The 22,176-nt window shown below is 42.5% G+C and overlaps 1 protein-coding gene across 8 annotated transcripts in view; it reads left to right on the top strand.

The window, feature by feature from the left end:
* DLG2 (discs large MAGUK scaffold protein 2) overlaps nt 1-9,213 on the top strand; it is a 677,470-nt gene extending 668,257 nt beyond the window's left edge. For all 8 annotated transcript variants that reach the window (XM_075727693.1, XM_075727696.1, XM_075727698.1 and 5 more), the window contains 3 exons: nt 255-364; nt 7,984-8,075; nt 9,107-9,213. In XM_075727693.1, the coding sequence (XP_075583808.1) occupies nt 255-364; nt 7,984-8,075; nt 9,107-9,213 (309 nt within the window). The remainder of the gene's footprint in view (nt 1-254; nt 365-7,983; nt 8,076-9,106) is intronic.
* The last annotated feature ends 12,963 nt before the right edge of the window (nt 9,214-22,176 follow it).

Raw genomic sequence — 22,176 nt, 5'->3', positions numbered from 1 at the left:
CCTCTGCAAATTTCATCCCCATAAAAATAAAAAACAACTTTATTCCCATATCTCCAGTGTATATTTTATATTAGCACCAAAGCAAGGAGAGCAAGAGCGCAGAGGAGTGGAGCACTTGCCCTGGGGTCCCTCTTCCCTGGTGCACCAGTAATGGCCCCGTTCCAGGGCACTGCATTGTAGAATTGCTTCCCATCTTTTGGCTGATCTGCAGCAAACACTGCAAAAATAAACACATCCTCATCTGTTTCCAACAGGGCAAGCACTGTATTCTCGATGTGTCAGGAAATGCTATCAAACGACTACAAGTTGCACAACTCTATCCCATCGCTATCTTCATTAAGCCTAAATCATGGGAGCCTCTGATGTAAGTATAAACTCCCTCAAGCATTTTATTTTCAGGGTACAGCCTCAAGTGGCACAACGCAGGTCTTGAGTCTACATTTTGCTCAGTAATAAATAAAATCAGTAATAATGGGAGGAAGTGGGAACAGTGGAGACTTGCTCTCCCTGCCTGCCATTTGCTGTACCACGGCATGTCAAGGAACAAGCCAAAGATGCCTCTGAACCTTTCACACTGGGACATGTGGGCTTATGTGCTGGACCATAAAGGACTCCCTGCCAGTGCTCAGTGTACTTGTTCCAACCTGTGCAGCAAGTTCACCAGGGACACATGTGGCATGGCTTGTCCCATCCAGCCTTGGGTGCTCTTGGGGTGTAGAGTCTGGTCATAGGGGGTGAACCAGAGGGTAACCTGTGTCAGATTTGCAGTGTGTGCCTCTTCGTCAGCCCTTCACTTACTTGAAGGTCTGTAAGAGGATAGGCAAGGACCCATGGGACTGGAGATGGGCAAACATAACACTTAAAGAAGGAAAGAGAAGACACCAACTTCATGCTGTGACCAGGCAACCTGATTTCAATACTCAGAAAAACATTGGGATCCAGGGAACAGTTAAGCAACTGAAGTATAATAACAGAGCATAAAAAGGTTCTAAGAGGCAGCCAATGTATGTGCACCAAGAGCAAATCAAATCAATCTTATTTCCTTCTTTCATGAGATGGATACCTATAACTGTATTGCATCTTGATTTTTGTTCTGGCGCCATGGGACATTCTCAGTAGCAGCTTAGGGAAATACAGTCCGGATGGAATCACTAGAGAGCATGTGCACAACCATACTCAGTCACTGAAAATGGCACTGTTAAATTGGGAGGGTAACAGGAATCCTGCAAGTATATTTCCTGAGCTGTGTCCCTATTTGGGACTACTTGTTATTTTCATTAATTACTTGAATGATGAATTGGGCAATACTTTTGTAAAGTTTGTGAATAACTCAAGGCTGAGCTAGGTGGCAGGCATTTTGGAGGATAAGATTAAAAATCGATGTAAAATCAGTAGGATGAAATTCCGCACAGACAAAGGTGGGAAAATGAAATGCACGAGTACAAGCAGGGAATAATCAAGCTATAGTACTGCAGAAAAGTATCTGGCGGTTGGGATGGATCACGCAGGAACATGAATGGATGGATAATGTGGTTGCAAAAAAGGAAACTGTCACTGTGGGCTGTATTAACATCAGTGTTGTATAAGGACACAATAGACAGTTATTTTGTTTTGCTGGGTATGGATGAGGCCTCAGCTAGAGCACTGGCCTGGTTCTGGGTTCCACCCTGGAAGTGGAGGAAGAACGGGGGTTACCTAGTGTCAAGGAGAGAAGGCTAAGGAGGAAGTATGGAAGTGATCTTCATACTGGTTAAAGCTCAGAATAAAATACATTGTGATAATTGTTTTCCATGTACATTTATGGCAATGCAAGAGTTATCAGCTTAATCTGCTGTAATAGGGATGAAATTTTGAACTCTGTGCTTTCCCCTCACCAAAGGGTCTGCAAATGCCAGGTGATGCCGTAGGTAGCTGTTACACAGACAAAATGTAGGCATCCCCCATCCTGTGACAGATGTGTATCTGGTTACGGTAACTGTGTCCACAACCGTTGGGTGACAGAGCTGGAGAGTGCTAACATGCCCCATCCCATGAATGTGCATCCTCCCTGGCCCTGCCTTTTGGTGATAAGGTTGTTGCACGTCCAGCCACATTACAGGGAATGACACACACTACATGGTATTTGCCCAGCCCCATCCTGACCAAAGCCATCTTGGGTTGGATGACTTCTTGACATTTCTTCCAGCCCTACAATTCAATTCCATGCTGATTATGTTGCTGTATAGAAGGGGAAGGATAGTCTGATAGCCTTTTGCATTGATTGTTTTAAGATAGATCTTAACCTACAGTTTTTCCATCCATAAAATATTCTGTTTAATGCTGACATTGCATCTGGAGTGATAAAAGAAAAAAGTAAATAGAAGTGGACTTTACTCTGAAAAATACATTAGGCAGAACCAGAAATCTGGCAATAACATAAAGGCTTCATTGATTTGATGTAAGAACAGTAAATCCTTGAACAGATTGACAGAAAAGTGTTACGAAGATGCAAAATATTATGACAATCATTCTGTTATTAAACCAAAGCAATGCTAATATTTCACTTAGGACAAAACAAGTTATGCAGAGTTAGCAGAATTTTCCTTACTGAGATAAATCAAAAGTAAGTTACTCTTCATTCTCCACATCTAAACCTGCCTCAGTATGGTAGGGACAAACAAAGTGAAATCCATTATATGACTGAATTCCTTGTTCTGCAAATACCCTGTGGAAGACAACCTTAATTAGAAATCCAAACGTTCATGGGACAGCAAGTCCTTATATATTAGTACTAGTTTGGGATTTTTTTCAGTAATATGGCTTATATAAATAAATTATGTAAACACAATACAAATCCTGAAAAAAAAGAGAAAAATATAATGAATTCAGGCATTCTAAGTTAGCTTATCCCCTGAAGCCTGCTCTCCACAAGTAATCTTTGTATCTAGGTAATCTAACTAATGTGTATTTATCTTAACAAACAGTACCCAAAATTAGTTTCTAACAGAAATGAGAACTTTTTTAACATAAACAATATCGTTATTTTTAAAGAATTGTCTTGAGAATAGTGACATAATTCTGAGCCCCTGGCTTCTGAAAATCATTTATTTTATTTAGTAATGAAGCTAAATCACTCAGGGTCTGGCTAAACAAACACATACTCTGATGTAAGCGGTAGTGAGTTGTAGGTGTGCATAGACGAACGGATATAACACCTTTCCAATAGATACTATTATTCCAGTATGGAGAAGTTTAACATGGTAAACCGTGCTGTGTGGGAACAGAAAGAGGACATTTTTATGACAGCATAACTGTGTTCACTCAGTCTTTTTTATATATGTAACTACTACAGCACAAAAATTATAGGTTTATCTGCCATAACTGTTACTCCTGTTCATATAATTGAGTTGAATGTTAGTGTAGTAGCAAAGTAAAACCATAAAAGACAAAAATTGCTAATCAGAAGATGCAGAGAAACAAAGTCAAAAGATTCAACTTGCCACAAAATTAGCACTTGAAGTCTAATTCTCATTTACGCATATGCTCCTTTGCATCCATCTGACAGTGAAGGTAAGAAGAGCGAAGGGAGCATAAATTAAGCTTCTACCTGCACTTGAAACTTGGTTATTGCTGGTTCTCTGGAAATACCCTACTAACACTAATGACCACAGCAACAGAAGACTATAAGGGGCTATTGGTTGTAAAAGCAACCAGAACATGTGGCCTGAGCTGGGTGTCTCCTGATCCTGCTTTCTTCAATTAAATTCAGTCCTGGCAATCAAATTGCTGTAAATAAGCTGCTCTGTCAACCTGCCCTTCCTTTCTTCCTTCCTTCCCCACCTCTACATGACTCCACCTCACAGGTTTAATCGCAGAGGGGTCCCTGTTGGTACCTCTCAGTCGGCCTCTCTCTAGAAGGAAGAGGACGGTCGTGGGATCGTGGGGATGAGAGCTGGAAGTAATGAAGAGGCTGTCTGGGTGAGCTCTTCACTGGGACAGGAGGAAAACCCTGGAAAAATGTGCCTGGAGAGAGAGCTCTTTGCAAGCATTTTGAATTCACCAGCTGTGCAGGTCCCTGGCTAGGAAAGGAAAAATAATAGACGGGACTATTTTTTGACAGCACTTTTAATTCATCTTTGAAAATGGACATCACGGTCCTCTCCCTTCTCCATCCTCTCTCCTGAAGGCACAGGATGGGCAGAGGCATGAATACAGCTAGCACAGTTTTATACCCCAGGCAAGTCTATAACCTGAAAATGTAATGCAAATTTCTACTTATTTCAAAGTAGTTACTATTTTAATCATAGAATCATAGAATAGAATCATAGAATGGTTTAGGTTGGAAAAGACCTTTAAGATCATCCAGTCCAACCATTAACCTACGCTACCAAGTCCACACTAAACCGATCAAGGGTAGACTAGACTAAACCATGTCCCCAAGTGCCACATCTACCCGTTTTTTGAACGCTTCCAGGGATGAATGCTTGTTTATGTTTTTATTTGTATTTTCTCCTCTGATATTCAAAGATCTTGAGGAATACTTCTCAGAAATTTACCAGAAATAGATCTGGAAGGAGGAGGATGTTGTTAGCACCAGAATATTGGCTAAGTGTCCTTAAGATGAGATAAAATGTTAAGTTTGCATAAGAATTTGCAATGCTATGTCCCCCTTCAAGACAGAGTTTTGGTTCAGTCACCTAAAGACTTGTTCAGGTAGGCATAGCTGATGAGAAAACCCACCTGAACTCAACTAGATAGCAATCTTTCCAATGAATAGAATTAGTAGTATTACAAATTTAGCAGCATGACACAGATTGGCATAAATTAAACCTATTTATATAATCCGCAAATAACTGTCATAAATTTTAAAAGAACTCTTTGTTATCCTTCATTTTATAAACCTGCTTTCTGCATTGCATTGGTACTTCCAGAGAGATTTTTCTAAGCAGTGTTCCCAGCTATATGGTTAGTTATATAGATAGACAGCTTTAAGTCATTTCTAGAGATACCTTTTTGCATCCTGGACACCTTACGGGGTGTTTTTCAGAAGCCAGGTAGGAGTTAGCTGTAGCAAGTTCATACCGCTATGCACTTCATAGATCATTTTCTTAAGCACCATCATGCACATAATTTCCTACATGCATCACCCATGTCATACTGTATACAGTCCATTACCACATAATCATATGATTCAGTGCAAGGCATTCAATCAGACTTATGCAGAACACAAGACGGTCCCTTCTCTTGCTTTCCTAGCTGCCGCAGAACATTTCCATCATGTTTTAAGAAAAATGAATCCATGCTGTGAAAAACGCTATAACAAGCAAACTCTATTTATTATTGCTAATTACTTTGGATATCTGCAGGCATATATGTGTAAGGGAGTGAATGAGTATGAGCTTGATTCTTTGTAAGTAATACAGTGGTATTAAAAACTGAGCATGCATGGGCAAGACAATTCATTTCTTCAAGTTATTAAATAATGTCTCTGTCAAAACAGAAATGGTCAACCAAATAACAAAACATTGGCAATAACAGAATGTTGCTGACACTGTCTATGTTTTTACATCTATTGGTATCCTGTACATTTTAGAATCTACAAGACACGCTTGACTGGGAATCTCTATAGTTAGTCAGAAAAGACTGGAACAGAGAACACTGTGGTGGGTTGACCCTGTCTTGATGCCAAGTGCCCACCAAAGCTGCTCTGTCACTCCCCTTCTCAACTGGACAGGGGAGAGAAAATAAAACAAAAAAGCTCGTGGGTCGAGATAAGGACAGGGAGATCACTCACCAATTACCATCACAGGCAAAACAGACTCGACTTGGGGAAATCAGTTTAATTTATTACCAAACGAAACTGAGTAGGGTAATGAGAAATAAAAACAAATCTTAAAACACCTTCCCACCAGCCCTCCCTTCTTCCTGGGTTCAGCTTCACTCCCAATTTCTCTACCTCCTCCCCTGAAGAGGCACAGGGGGACTGGGGGTTGCAGTCAGTTCATCACACGTTGTCTCTGCCGCTCCTTCCTCCTCAGGGGAGGTCTCCTCACACTCTTCCCTGGCTCGTGTGGGGTCCCTCCCATGGGAGACAGTCCTCCATGAACTTCTCCAATGTGGGTCCTTCCCACAGGCTGCAGTTCTTCATGAATTGCTCCAGCGTGGGTCCCTTCCATGGGGTGCAGCCCTTCAGGAGCAGCCTGGTCCAGCGTGGGTCCCCCACGGGGTCACAAGCCCTGCCACCAAACCTGCTCCAGCGTGGGCTCCTCTCTCTCCATGGAGCCACAGCTCCTGCCAGGAGCCTGCTCCAGCGTGGGCTTCCCACGGGGTCACAGCCTCCTTGGGGCACATCCCCCTGCTCCGGCGTGGGCTCCTCCCCGGGTGCAGGTGGATCTCTGCTCCCCCGTGGGCCTCCATGGGTGCAGGGGCACAGCTGCCTCCCCATGGGCTGCACCAGGGGTGCAGGGGAATCTCTGCTCCGGCGCCTGGAGCACCTCCTGCCCTCCTCCTGCACTGACCTTGGCGTCTGCAGGGTTGTTGCTCTCACATGTTCTCACTCCTCTCTCCAGCTGCAGTTTGTGTCCCATTGTGGGTTTTTTTTCCCCCTTCTTAAATATGTCATCACAGAGCTGCTACCACTGTCGCTGATTGGCTCGACCTTGGCCAGCAGCGGGTCTGTTTTGGAGCTGGCTGGCATTGGCTCTATTGGCCATAGGGGAAGCTTCTAGCAGCTTCTCACAGAAGCCACTCCTGTAGCCCCCCCCACTACCAAAACCTCACCACCTGTCGTGGTTTAGCCCCAGCCAGCAACTAAGCACCATGCAGCCGCTCGCTCACTCCCCCTACCCCGATGGGATGGGGGAGAGAATCGGAGGAGTAAGAGTGAGAAACACTCCTGGGCTGAGATAAGAACAGTTTAATAATTGAAATAAAGTAAAATAGTAATGCTAATAGTAACAGTATAATAATGATAATAATAATAATGATACACGAAGCAAGTGATGCACAATGCAATTGCTCACCACCCGACGACCGATACCCAGACAGTTCCCGAGCAGCGATCGCTGCTTCCCGGCCAACCCCCCCCAGTTTATATACTGAGCATGACGTCATATGGTATGGAATAGCCCTTTGGCCAGTTTGGATCAACTATTCTGGCTGTGCCCCCTCCCAGTTTCTTGTGCGCCTGGCAGAGCATGGGAAGCTGAAAAAGTCCTTGACTGGTGTCAGCACTGCTTAGCAACAACTAAAAACATCAGCGTGTTATCAACATTCTTCTCCTACTAAATCCAAAACACAGCACTATGCCTGCTGCTAGGAAGAAAATTAACTCTATCCCAGCCGAAACCAGGACACCACCCAAACCCAATACAAACACAAATAAGTAACTCATCCTAACTCTTCCTGCTGGAAAGATTCAGTTTGAATTCTCATGATATCTGGCATTCATGCGCCCCCTTGAACCAAGAAGTGTCCCTGGAAGACATGCCAGGTTCCTTCTGGGGCTTCCCTGCAGGAATTACAATGACTCTGGGATTCCTCACTGTACTGACTCCTGCCTTTAAGCATGATTTCACTTCCATAATCCCAGCCTCAGCCAAAACACACCTTCCATTTCAGCAGTTTGGACAGCCTCATTCAGCCAAGACAGCCAGCTGTGTTCCTGGGAGATAGGGAGGTTCCTGGCTTCCTGATGCCACAAGCCTATCTCAGTTGGTACTTACCAGATTTGGGTCTTGTATTTTGTTTGGGAATGTAGAGTTGTGAACCCAAACTAAAAATTTAGTGGAGAAATGGGAAATAGTCTGGAAATGTAGGTTTATACTACATAAGAATGAAATTAAATTTAAAATACTAACTGCCCATGAACCAATGGAAAAATTTCAGTGCTTCATTCTTGTATCAATCTCAGTCCATCTGTGATTCAGTTGAACATATCTTTTAGAATAGAAAGCTGGTTTAGTACGAATCTGAAGTTTTTGATTACTTCCTCTGTGTTTCTAGGGAAATGAATAAACGTCTTACAGAGGAACAAGCGAAGAAAACCTACGATCGAGCAATTAAATTAGAACAAGAATTTGGAGAATATTTTACAGGTATGTTTTTATTAAAAAACAATTTTTTTTTTCCCAAGGTATATTCTTTTATTGCAGAATAGCTGAATCAGCTCAGTCTCTGGCCTAGAGTGCATATCAGTATAGTGCCCCCAGTAAGCACTCCTGGCTTGGGACTATTGTTTCTCTGAAACTCAAGGGCAGTTGAGGTATTCAACTCCTCGGAAGTTTGATGCCCTGAAGGAATAGTTTTGCATGAATTTGATTCCCTCTCTGACCCAAAACTGCTTTTAACGAAATCAGTACAAATGTTGCATCATGGCATTTGTACAGACCAAAGAATTCCTCACTAGCTCAAGGCAAGAGCTCAAGCTACGGCTCAGGGGAGGGAAGGAGAAAGGCATCTTCTTCCTGACCTGGAAAAGAGCAAGATTTAAGACCTGCTCTGGGCCCCAGCATTTCCTTTGGACGGGTTTACGCAGCTCCCTACTCAGGGGACTGGTATTTGTGAATAACTCTCAGAAGCCCCCAGTTGCCCCTCCACATGCTGACAGTGCACACAATCTGAACTGCAGTTCCAGATTTCTGCTGTGGGGGGCAAGGAATTTAAGAGTATAGACACTGTGCTTTGTGTTACAGTTGCTTTATGTTCCGTCACTTTGGGCCTGTTCTAGTTAACTTTTGCAGCCAAGAGTGTGTTTATTATAACTAGGTCAGGAAAAGAATACTCTGTAAATCTGCTGCTTCTCACTGCTGAAGTAGCTTCTAAATCAAATGAAATGTAAAGCTTGACTTGCAGCAGTGGGAACCTACCATGCTGCCTTCCTATGGGATAGAGCTGCTAGTGTCTAAACTAACCTAGCTCAGTTGTCTCACTGCAAGCAGTGGGATGGGTCTCTGTCAGGGGAAGGTGCCATTGGTTTGAACCTAGTGCCCATCTGCAGGGGTATGACTTCTCCATAATCAACAGCATCACAGTGTGCTAGTATTCCTTCTCATTTCATCCATATCTGACCCTGGGTGCTGTAGAATATAACAATTAAAAGAAATATTGATATGTTTTCTTACTGCAGCTATCGTCCAAGGAGATAGCTTAGAAGATATATATAATCAATGCAAACTTGTAATTGAAGAACAATCTGGGCCTTTCATCTGGATTCCTTCAAAGGAAAAATTATAAATTAGCCACTGCACCTCTGATTACAACGGGAGAATATTTAGAAGAAAACTATAATATACTATTTGGAGGCTTTCCTGTTTTTGTTGCATTTATGTTCTTTGCAGTCAATGTGAATTTTGATGAATGTACAACACAAAGTGTTTGAAGCCATGAAGGACACTGATGGGTCAAAGGGTAGGAACAAAAAGACTTCTACCATATAAAGCAAATCTGTTGTGTGCTCAGACCACCAGTTGTAGGTATAAACTTTTGACATGGAGACCCTCTGTCAAGGGGAGCTAGCCACCTCCTGTGCCCATGCGGACATTTTGATCAATTTCAATGGCTAAGCTCAGTGTGTTGATTGCTTTAAAGAGAAGTTCCCAGCTCTTGAACCTCATATAGGGCTTGATCCTGCAAGGCGCTCAGCACTTGACCCCAGTTCCTACACATGAGTAGGCCATTCACTTGGAGTCACTTGTGATCCTTCCCTATGCCATTCAGTCCCATCAATTCCAATAGGACTATTCATGTGCTCAAAGCTAAGCACGGGCTTAAACATTTTGCTAGATCAGGGCCACATGCACCTTGCAAAATCAAGCTCAGAGTACGTGGTCCACTTCCTACTGAAGTCATTGGTAGGACGCTCTTTGACTTGACTGGGAGGTGGATCCTATTCTAAGCTTGTCATTGCACATTTGTAGTTGGTACACCTCGACTTCGGTAACTATGCACATCTTTTGATTTCTGAAACCAAGTCAAGCATTTCTTTTTTCCCCTTTGGAAGCACTATTGCATCAGGAACTAATAACAATGTAGTTTATTTTAATGGAGTTTGGGGGTGGGAGAGGATGGAAGCATTTCACATCACACACACGTGCACACAAACACATTCCCATACGGACACACACATGTATGAGGATTCACAGCACCTATGTTGACAAGGAGGGATACAACTGGGAAAAGCTTTAAAATTTTTGATTGTCTATTTTATCATTTATATTGATAGAAGGCACTTAAAGATGGAATAATTTATAAAAATAAAAATATATTGATGTATAGAAACTAATTTCTATAGGTAAAATGTTTTTGTGAGATATTTTGTAAAGATTAATTAATTGAAAGATTAAATATTTACACCCTTGTGTGACTGTAAAATGTAAAGAGGACCATCAAGTTGCATTATCCCTTTTCCGTAACAGATTCTCTATTATTAATGACAAGCAAGATAATTCCTTAAATTGTAGTTGTCAGCTTGTCTTTCTCTCAATTTAATCCTCTCCCTTGCCTCTATTTAATCATGATGAACTCCTGTGGAAAGATCTCTTGAACTGACTGCCCTGTAGGACCTTTTCTGAAGACAAAAGGATAATGCATCTTTAAATTGAAATGGATGATATTTCAGAAGCAAAATGTCAGTGCTTGAATGCAGTTAATAATTTCTCTCTTGGAGGGAGTCACACTTCACCCCCAAATGTTTTATGATTCTTCCTGTTTCTTTAAAGGAAATACCAACAGCATTTGATCTTTCCTCTCTTTTTAGGCAGGCAGGTCACCAACTAACTTGTATCTTCATTCATTTCACAGTCAACAAGGGTCTTAAAAACAAAAACTGAGGCAATGGACATTTGTGAGGGATTTGGGGAAAGTCTGTGGAATTGCAGTTTGGGGTGCATGGAAGGGGAGAGGGAGGTATTTTCTTCTCATTTCACATTGCCCTTCCTTCGTATACTGATGCTATTCTTCACTCTGACACACAAGGGGACAACCGCAAGAGATATTATGACAGTAAACTGAATTGCCTTTGCTGCTGCTGGACCAAGTTTTCTATAAAACCCACACTCTCCTGCCTGCTGCGCCGCAGGAGTCCAATACTTATTAGCTGGTGGCTACAGCAACTCTAATGTTTAAGCGCATTTTAAGGGCAAATGCTAAATAGACTCCTCAGTTACTTGTCTATTTGAAGCTTACATTTCTACACCCTGTCAAGCTGACAGGTATATCCAGCCAACCTCCGCAGAGAGCGTGACTAGCTGGGTGTTTGCATTATAGCCACCAGCGGTGACAGGGTTAAAAATATGGGCATTTTAGTGGCCCTGAGGTGGCCTTGCTTACTGCCCTACTATGGTAACTTTGAGAAGTTCACACTTCTTTTACTACTATTTTTCTTGCCTGGCCAGCGCAGATTTATAAACAAGGGTTTCAGTTAAGTCTCCAAAAGAGCTTTGTAACCAGAAGGGCTAGAAACTTTTTTTACAAAATATAAAAGAATGAAGCTTCGATTTTGGATAATTCTGCAGAAGTCCACAGAGTGACCCCAGATCTTTGGAAGCCATGGACTTTTCCATGCTGGCAAAGTACTATTGCCCCAGGTTGGGAAATAGCCCACCAGACCTGAAAAACTAAGTATCCTAAAGCAGGAACTTCATTCTAATTTTCAGCTGTTTTTAAGCAATCAATCACATCTGCTTCTTTTTTTCTTAGTTCAGCATGCAGCCTTTTACGGTACTATCCTACTAGTAACTGTTTTGCTTTGTCATGTGCTGTGCTTTACGGTGAACAGTAACACTATGGCTGAGTACAATCAATTTTTCCATCAGTCCTTGGTTACTGTAGTAACATTATTTATTTTTCCCTGTCTGTTGTTTGTGCTTCCAGTTTAGAGTTGCCATTGCACTTCTTTTTTTTTTTTTTTTTTTTTTAAATAAAACATATATTTAAAAACAATTCAGCAACAGAAGCAGTAAGAGGTCTTATTTCCCTTAGGACTTGTACTCCCATTTGTTTTGTGCGTTGACATTTTGCATTTCATGTTTCAGCATCCTCAGAGCTGCAGTTCTTTTTTGCATTGCAGCTGTTTAGATCATACTGGGTGGTAGTGGGAGGAGGAAGAGAAACATAAGATTCATGCAAAATTACATCTGGTGCAAAAAAAACAAAGAAGTCCAAACTCACAACCCACAGCAATTGGCGCCTGAGACCATATTGGTGCTAACACAGCTTAGCGTAATCAGATTCCTTTTCTGTCCATGTAAAAGACTTGCGAGCGTCTAAACATGAGACAAATGCAAATGCTGGACCCTTTAGGAAAAGTGCCAGATCACACCCCTGGTGCTATTTCTCATGTTCTGGCACAGTGTGTAGCACCGTAGGGTCTAAGCAGAACCAAAATTATCACAGCTTTTTGTCCACCCATGAATGATCACAATGACATCTTGCTCGCTTTGTGCAGATGTGCAATATTACAACCTATTTATTTCTCCTTGCCACAAAGCATCTTCCATGCACTGACTCATTGACAGCTTGCTAACAGGGCTCAGTGAAACAGCACTCTTTACTGGTCTTACGGTCTGACCATCAACCAGTGAAAGACCCTCTTTCTTGCTTAATTCCCCCTTCCTACTGTGCTGGTTTTGGCTGGGATAGAGTTAATTTTCTTCAGAAGTACCCTGTCCATGCTAGCGCTTTGTAATTTCTTTGGTAGTAAAGGTTGTTTCTAGATAAATATTCTGTGGTGTAACTGTGTTTGTAGCTAGCATGGTTTGATGCTCCGGTGTGGATAGGGTCCTAGGAATCACCCTGTGAAAGTCAAGGATAAGAAATCTCTCCATTGCACTGAAATTTCAAATCCTCATCCTGGAGAGCAGTGTTGAACCTGAGCTAATAACCACTACGAGCCAGCGACAGTGTCCTAGTTATACAACGTCCACCTACCTATTTACATTAGTTTTCTATGGAAAAATTGTTAGTGTTACACCTTCACTGTTACTTGCTCATCAGCAGTCAGTCAAATTGTATTTTTGCTTTGGTTTTCCTATATTTTATTTTTTGTTTTTCAAATTGTACCCCTGACCAGAGGATTCAGCGAGTGGCAACACACAAGGATATTTGTAGGAAAAACAGTGTTATTGAAAAAAGTCTCAATCTTCTTTTTAAGCTGCAGATTTAAAGCCATAATATCTGCCATGTACACAGAAAGTGGTCTTTTATCCTTCACAGCTTTTAGTCTCAACATTTTTTCTCTTGAACATTTTGTCTGCCATGTTATGCATGCGGTTCACTGTGCAACTGCATTCATGTGCTCAAGCCCATGCCTTGGTGGAATAAATGTATTTTCCTATTCCATTAAAAATGAGATATCCTGTCAATTAGTTCAGAAGTAAGAATGAGGTTGTCATTATGTTAGAAAAGAAGGTTCCCATTTTAGGGCACAAATCAGCATCAAAGCTAACAGCAAATAACAACTAAAATCTATTCAGCATCTAGCTAGCCTAGATCCTCAGCTGGTGTAAATCACGGTCACGTCATTGATTTCAGTGGAGTCCATCCCATTTACACCACCTGAAGTTACACATCCATCCTCCCCGTTACACTGGCATTTTAGCATTACTGTAAAACACCAAGGCCACATGATTAAACAGCAGCTCAGCACTTTCCATCATTATTTACTGCTTATATTACTGTAGCACCCTGAGGGCCAAGTCATGGACCAAGATCCTTTTGAGGTAGGTGCTGTGAAATTGTTGAACAAAAAGACACCCCACGGGCCAAATGCTGTGGCCAGATTTTCAGAAGGCTTCAGCCCCACTGACATCTCACCAAGAGCAATAGGAACCACTACCCCGTTGGCCCTTTTGAGACTCTGTCTTTAAGGTGAAGAGTGTGAGACGTGATCCATCATCCTTCACACCACATTAGCGGCTTGCACCGTCTGGCCCAGACCTACAGCGCAGGCCACTTGCCCTGGTGTAAAACAGCATTTCTGGGGATGGGCGGTAGCCAGCATCCTAAGCAAGATCTTTGGGGGGGAAAAAAGCAAAAAAAAGTTAAAAAAAAAAAAAAAAAGGCAACACTGTTGGCTCTTAGTGGGATAGCAACCTTTTAATTTCTGGATTTGTGTTCCTAAATTTGAATTGGCCAGTCTGAATTTCCGAGTGCAGCAGCCTGTACTCAGCAGGCAGCTCCATCCAGCATGCTGGCCAGCGCGCGTCTCTAGCAGGATGTTTCTCAGTCCAGCTGTAGTGTGGGGTGCTCGGAATCTGAACTGGAGTTTACAAAATACCCTGTCCAGCTTACACTCCTGTTATGTGTAAATACTCTGCGCATCCATTCCATTTGTGTAAAGAATAAAGCACACACAATTATAAAAATTAAGATGTATATTTCATACTAGCTGTGTCCTTGCTTATTTATTCCGGTCCAAGCTCTCAGCTGTGGTTCAGTTGTAAATGCTTGATAGAGTGTTTATAAATATGTCATGAATTTTATTATAAAATATTAATATTAAAGCATTTTTACACTTTATAGCAAATTGCTTCTTCACAAGGCATAATTTGTCTTTTTTCCTTAAAGCAGAATAGTAAAAGAGAATGAATATGCTCTTAATATGTCTTGAGACACTATCACATCTATCACACAAGACAGACACAAGTCTGGAAGTGGGATGGTGGTTTCAAAAACGACTGAGGATACAGAAATTTTTTTCTTTCTTGCAGTTTTTTTTCTTTTTGACTTCACATTGACATGGAAGTTACCACCAGGGAGTTTCACTCTGGTGAAGTACTGCCACCTTCTCATTACCACGCTTCTGTTGTGTATTGGGTATCATCAGCATCTTGGTGAATAATTATCAGGATTTTTTTTTTTTTAATTAAAGAATTCTTCCATGTTTCTGACATCACAGCACAGCCATTGGGATAAGGACTGTAATAATTACATGCTTGTAAGCAGCTTAGTGGAGCATAAACTTCAGTTGTGCTACGGTGTCCCAACAGCCCAAGAACCTGGGGTTTTGGCCATCCCAGAAATGTCTCTGCAGATGGCTTGTGGGCTCCAGGGAGGCCACGTGAACATTGTTAGTCTCCAGCAGAGGCAGAAACATGACAGGAACACTACTTTCAACACACAGACAGTGCTAAATTCAGTCTGCAGAGGACCTCCATATGACTCCGGGAGCCACAACTGACACTATAGGGAGAAAAACTCTGTCCACAGAGTTTTACATGCATAATCAAAAGGATGGTTAATCATCTAACCATTCATTGTGATGCTTTAGACTTCTCAAATAGATTGAGAAGAGGGAGAGAATCCAAACAACAGTTCATATTGATATGCAGATGAGCACAACTTAGGGGGAAAAAAGCAAGTTATTTTTGAGATGTCAGCCTGTTTACTGAGAGATTTTTCACAGCAGTAAGTTACTGCTCCAACAATCTTAGCAACAAAGTGAAGTTGCTTTCCTGAGCAGCACTGTACAAAGCAGTCTGTAGGTGGGCTTTTCATTGCAGAGCAGCATCTCTTATTAAAGTATTTTCTTCTTCATCCTATCTCTAGGCAAACCTGAGCTAATTCCCCAGACTATATTCTGCAAAACCAAGAGAAACTTGGAAAACAATCTTTATAAAATTCCTGGGAAGCAGGAAATACTTGAAATTGCGGGAACCTAGACATGCCGTGAATATCAGTTCAGGCAGTGGTGGCAAAACTTGCCAGCCTGTTGCTTCGGCCAGGCACGGAGTATGACCTAAATGGTCACCTCCTCTCATTTGTCCCACTGCCTTTTAATGGTCCCTTCACACAACCAGCCAAATATCTGGACTCAGTTGTCCAATCACACCCCTGTGGCTTGAAAGACACTATGTTGCAGTTTGAAAAATTGTTTGGGACCAGAGTTGCAAGGTAGGTGGGCAGTACTTCTATGTACAGATACCACCAAGTGCCTAATCCATCTTGGAAAAGTCATTTCACGCTGATTTTCAACAGAATGTAGGTGCCTATCTGGCATCAGCAAGTTATTAGTTTCACTATAACTGTAACATTTTACAGCTGGCACAAAGCAAAGTGATGACACCAGGGTCCCTACGTCACCTGTGGGAGAGCAGGAAAAAGGCGATTCAGTTCCTAAATCCCTGGGCACATATCAGAGCCTCTTCCCCACCAGCAATCCACACAGAAATCTTTATTATCAAAAATCTTGGACAACACAGGAATAGTTACCATAATAGCCCTACCAGAGCAGGACTCACCAACAGCACCATTACAAAGCCCATTGCTGCAAGGAAGGTGACACCATGGCTGCAGAGCCAGGGCTGCTTGGGTTGGTTGGCTGGACATGTCACCAGTAAAACAGCCAGAGCTGAACTGGTCTATAGACCAGTTTGGAAAGCTGTGGACAAAAGCACAGTTCCCGTGTGCAGTGGAGGAGGGCTGTTCTGGATAGCACCCACTGATACCATCTCTTGCTGATGGAGATGGCTCCTCCCTGACTCACTGGGGAGCTAATGGTGCCAAATATCCCAGGGAGGCAGAGCATGGTGCCCAGAAGAGATAGCTAATTTTAGTCAGTGAAGAAACTAAAATGCTTGCTGCAGAAGCTCGTTAACTACTGTCAACTGCTCATTAGCCCTTGATCTAAGCAGAAGCAGGTGGTGGCAGCCAGGGAAAATTAATTAGGTCTAATATATTATTAGTGTAATAGTAATAGGGCTGTTATAACATCAGTAGAAAAGCAATACACAGCTGGCCCCTACACTACACCAACTGATTAGCTAATCTCAGGCTAAACAAGTGGCCTGAATTTGAGGGCTTGCTCCGGTATGTGTGGAAGATAAAGAGCTTTCACCTAAGCCTCTTATGGCTTCCCTTCCACACAGTGACACCCTGACACTGCTAAAGACTTTGCCTTGCAGTAGAGTCTAGATAAAATAAATTGCAATTTGCAGATGTCTTTAAGCTGCAAAAATCTGGGATGGGCTTTAAACATGTAAGAAGAGTATGAAGATGCTGGAAACCTGGAGTTAAATCCACCTCTAACAACAGCTCACATGAAGTCCCAGTCTGCAGCAGAAACTCACCACTGGCACCACCAAATCCTGGCTGACCTATGTCTGACCTCCCTGCCCCATCAGGCTGGTCTGAACAAAAATCATGCCAGACTCCAAGGAAACATTTTCTTTAAGGTCTTCTTGCCATCTTCTCCCTTTTTCCCAAGAAAGGGTGTTGCCACTGTGCCATCTGCAGTAACAGCTGGTCAAGGGGCTGTTCGTTATCTTTAAACTCAAAGCACAGGGCTAAATTGTCACAGTCATTACCATGTTGAAGCACCAAGAGTGTCAAACCTATGTCAAACACCCATTTCTTTCCCTCTTTTTTAACAGAAAGTGTTTTGAATGCTGTCAACCCAATGACTCACAGAACGAATCTAAAGGGTCTGAGGGCAAATGCTTGTGTTATGCTCCTGTCATTGCCTGTGCATAGTAGGGGTTTTGGACAGGCTTTGCAGGATGCAAGGGCCACCGAAGCACCCTTTTTCTTCTTCTGTTTGTGTATTTAGTGGCCGTATTCTGCCTGCCTGGATGTGATTTGCTGCAATTCAGTTGCTGAGTAATGGCACTACACCTCCAGTAAAATATTAGACAAATATTTTCTAAGCTTTTAACTCCTCATCTGGATATAATCCTTCTTTAATAGGGCTGGCATTTGCTGTAGGTAAGTATGCTTATCAGCTTACAATATAATCTCACAGGCAGCACGTGCAGAGCCTCTTCTTTCAATGGACACCACGTTGTCCTATTTTAGAGATACTAAATGAGAAGGAAAACATTATTCCAAGGTTGTGTCTGCTAAACAGGGAAAAGCCCTGCAGATCCCCAACTCCAAGACAATTGGCAGAAGGAGCATTTCCTACTAAACGAGCTTAGGTGCTCGCCTGAGCTTAGTCCATGGTGGGACTGGGTTTGAGGAACAGGTGCAGTGTATGAAGGTGAGGTAAGTTGATAGTGAAGGCACTGTCTGGGTGGATTTGGGGTGGGAAGGGGGTGGTAATCTTGTCAACTATAGCAGGCACATAAGTGAGACCATAAGCCCCAGACAGAGTTGACAGAGAGGTGTGGTTGGGGGAAGGCTTCACGTTATTCAGTGCCTGCTTCACTCCATTAACCAGCAGAGTTACAGATGGAGGCTAAAGGGTCTCTGAGTATAAGGTTAGATAGGGCAAAAACCAATTTCAATGCATTAAAGAACGTGATTTAAAACACTAGGAACCAGGCAAGTGGTAATTCATAGTCCTATGGAAGAAGGCAGTTCTTAATGGTGCCTTTGCTCATGGATACAAATCCCCAGTGACCAAAAATTTCCACCCTAAATACAGCAACTACCTTCCCTTAAGCAGGAATTGAGGGCAGGAGTGTCATTATGTCCCTCCCTGGATTGCAAGCACCACATTCCCACCTACAAATCTCCAGTGCAGAGCCCAGAAACTCTGCAATGTTTGGATGCCCACAGTTTCACAAGGTAAACTTTTACAGGGCAGCTCTTCATGGTCCCTCATGTAGGTACCCAGGCAGTACGTACCCATCACAGCCCAGCCCAGGGCAGGGAATGCATACAATAGATTTTCTATATAGCTGGTTTGAGATTCAATGCGATGAAGCTAGTGTCTGGCTGGATTGCCCACGCTGGTTGGAAAGCTTTTGGGAGGAAAGGGGAGCATACACATGCAGGCAGTGGTATCTCATGGAGGGCTTGCCACCTTGACTGGAGTAGAGTCATTGGAGTGCTGGAGGTACAGGTTGCTTAGGAATTAATTCTCTTGATAGCAGCTAGAGCTGCTAAGTCTTCCCAAGCTTCCCATAGAAACATAGCCAAAGATTTATATTTGCCCTTGGTGATGCTTGCTGCCTATTTGGTGTATGATTGGGGAATTTGCCTTGATGTGATGTGTGCCCACGGTGCAAGGAAGTAATAATGCTACCTCACACTACCCCACTATCCACATGATCTTTTTTGTGCTAGGACAGTGTAGGTGAGAAATAATTAAAACCACAGCACCTTTATTGCTATTTTTTAGCCGGAGGTGTAAGAAGTGCAGGCAGAGAACAAAAAAAAATGACAGGAGAGTGATGTTTCATTGCAAAGGCCATAATAAATGCCTTTGAGCAGTGGTAGAAAAGGTACAAAGAGAGAACCATGTGGAGGTGAGGCAAGTAGAGGAAGCCGGTGGCAGAGGAAGGGCTTGGCCATGCGCAAAAAGGGAGGAAGGGGGCTCTGAAGCCAACAGTCACAGAGCCTGAGAATATTGTCCAAAGTGATATCATGAGCTAGAACTGCTCACAGGGAGCATTAGTCTCTCAGGACAGTATTATCTTTTGTTTCAAGAAAAAGAAAGAAAACCATTGATAACTGTAGAATAAAAAATAAATTAACGTTTATCGGCACTTCTTCTCCAACCTCTTTTAAAGAGGAAGAAATATTCCTCTGTATTTTGCTTACACCCCAAGGTGGAGCTGGCTAATTAACCAGGGTGGGCAGGCATGGCAACCAGAAACCCCTTCCGGGTAGGAGTAAGAGAGGCTACAAAGCCTCCCTTACGAATCTACCATGCCCAGGCTCCCTCTGAACAGCAGCTGGGATGCTTGTGTCTGGCTCGTGGGCTTCTCTACGCAATGGGTCTGCTAGTCTCTTTGGCTTGACTTGCTCTTGGATGCTGCTGGACATACAGTTCACAGCACTTGCAAGCAACGTGTGCTGTCCCCATAAGCAGCGACCCGACCATGGTGACAGCACCATTTGCCACTGGGAATGGAGGGGTGATAGGCAATAGCTGCACAGCATCGAGTACCATGTATGTTATGAATCGAGGCACTGGGCAATGTTATGGAAACTGGAGGAAATGAGAAGAGAAAAAGGGCCATCACATCTTGCCTTATTTTGCCCTATCCCAGTACGCTTGAGCTGGAAGGCTGCACGTTCTTTGAAAATAATTCAGCCTCCATTTCACAAGAATAAAGCTTTACAGGCACTACAATAACACATGAAATTACGACCATGCTGGAATTTGACCAAGACAATGTGCCAAGCACCTCTGCTCTTTCTGTGTCAAGAGACTTACCTTCTCAAAATATAGAGATGGATGCACTAACACAGACTTCTCAGCAGTTCTTGCTATTTTCATAGGTTTACAGATTACAGCAGCACTATGGGTCACTGTTGTATTAAACAACCTGCTGCCCTAAAGATGCCCTGCCAGGTGGGGATAAAAGCAAAAGCACTAAAGGGAAAAAGAAGAACAAAAAATTGAAGAGTTGGTTTGGCCATAAAAAGCTGACTTGATGACAGCATCAGGGTTGTAATGAGAATTGCAATGAGGGTTGCAATTATCCTAAATCCACGCTTTCCCAGTCACTTACAGTATTGCATCTTTACTGGCTACTGACCCTGCTGGTCCTGGGACGTGTCAGAACTAAATTACACAGCCAGAATTAAATAGGATCACGATAATAATAATAACAACAAAAAAAGACTTTCTACCCAGCTTGAAATTTCAGGGTTTTGGCATCATACCAGAAAGAGATGGAAAGTTTAATGTATCTGAACTTTTCATGAAGAAATAATGCCCCCAAAATGTCAGTTGAAAAATGTCACATATTTTGACATTCAGAACTCAGAATAGATCATTTCAGACTGACAGACCACAGCAAGCCTGTATTAGCTGGTGGTTCCTTTTTTTTTTTTAGTACAAAACCACCTTAAAAATATCTGGTTTTGGTCCAGCTACAATTGGCTTAGATAAACCCCATGTATAATGGAAAAAAAATATTTGTTCCAGACAGTGTGACCAGCTTTGTCCAGACCCTTGAGAAGTTTCTGCAGTGGAATATGAAGATTATTATGTGATATGGGCACTCACTTGACAGAGAGAGAGATTTGTGAGCCATTACTAAGAGACCATATCATACACTTACACAGATCAATTCCCATCCAACAGTGAAAGCAGGAGATAAATGACAAATGTGTTATAGACCAGGGACTAGAGACTTTGACCACCCAAATGGTAATGTGTATTTGAAAGGTGATTTTGAAGTAAGTATATCTGAGAAATACCAAGTATCCCACAATCTTTCTCCTTCTTAAACACCTATTGAAGGGTTTTTCTACTAATTAATGCCCATGAAAATGTCATTTTAATTGTATGTTTTCAAAGAACCTGTGTTTATACAGAAAACAATAAGTGCTGCAGAACTAGAAATGAAGGAAGAGAAGATAGCTCAGATAAAAGTGTTTGGCTATGTTTCAAGTTGTAGGAAAATCAGATTTAAGGTGATGAAACAGAGGGACTGATAGAAACCAGCCATCATGGTGATGGCCCAGGGAAACTGTAAGACATGCAGAACGAATTATGACACAGAAAATAGCAGTCAGGTTAAGGGGAGATTAACAGTAAAACAAAATTTCTAAGATAGGAGTGGAAATTAATTTAGTAGAAACCAGCATGGTCAAAAGAGGAAGGGATGGCAGTGGAGAATAAGGCTGCCCAGAAATGGGTCCATCTGAAGTATAACCCCTAGGAAAAGACTCACCAAAACTTGGTGTGCTGAGAGGACTGACACTCTTCATCTACAATATGCTGTTAACCAAATACCTTCACAACCATCAGAGGACAGCAGACATGAATGCTTCACTATCTAGTAAACAGCTCCAAAATGGTTTCAGAGATATGAATCCTCACTTTCCCATTTTTTTCTATCCAGGAATCCAACAGACCTTCCCACAAACCTCGTCCAACAGGCAGTATGCCTAATATCATGCTATGGATCCCACGATCTCCCACTTGGAGATACTTATAGCAGCCAAATCTCATTGTTTTGCCTCTGTCTCTCCCCAGCTGAGACTCTGGCCTCTTACTAAACCTGCTATTTAACATGCACTATTTGCATAACCAGCCTAAGGCATTCATCAGCTAAAAGGTTTCTTCCAAAATGGGTAAAGGAGCTTTGCAATAGATAGCAACCTGTATTTGAAATATTAATCTCTACCACTTCAATCATTTACAATGGCCTCTAGCACTAAGCATTAATCACAGATAGCTAAATCAAGGGATATATTTTTTGTACATAGTCAAAGCAAGTGCCACAGGCCCAGTCTCTGCCCCGTGGCACAACCCCAGGTATCCACCGCAGAGCAGTGGTGGCTCTATGAAGGACTCTA

Source organism: Pelecanus crispus, chromosome 1 (assembly GCF_030463565.1).
Source record: "Pelecanus crispus isolate bPelCri1 chromosome 1, bPelCri1.pri, whole genome shotgun sequence".
NCBI lineage: Eukaryota > Metazoa > Chordata > Aves > Pelecaniformes > Pelecanidae > Pelecanus > Pelecanus crispus.
The sequence above is the reverse complement of the archived record's forward strand: the minus strand, read 5'-3'. Positions and strand labels throughout refer to the sequence as shown.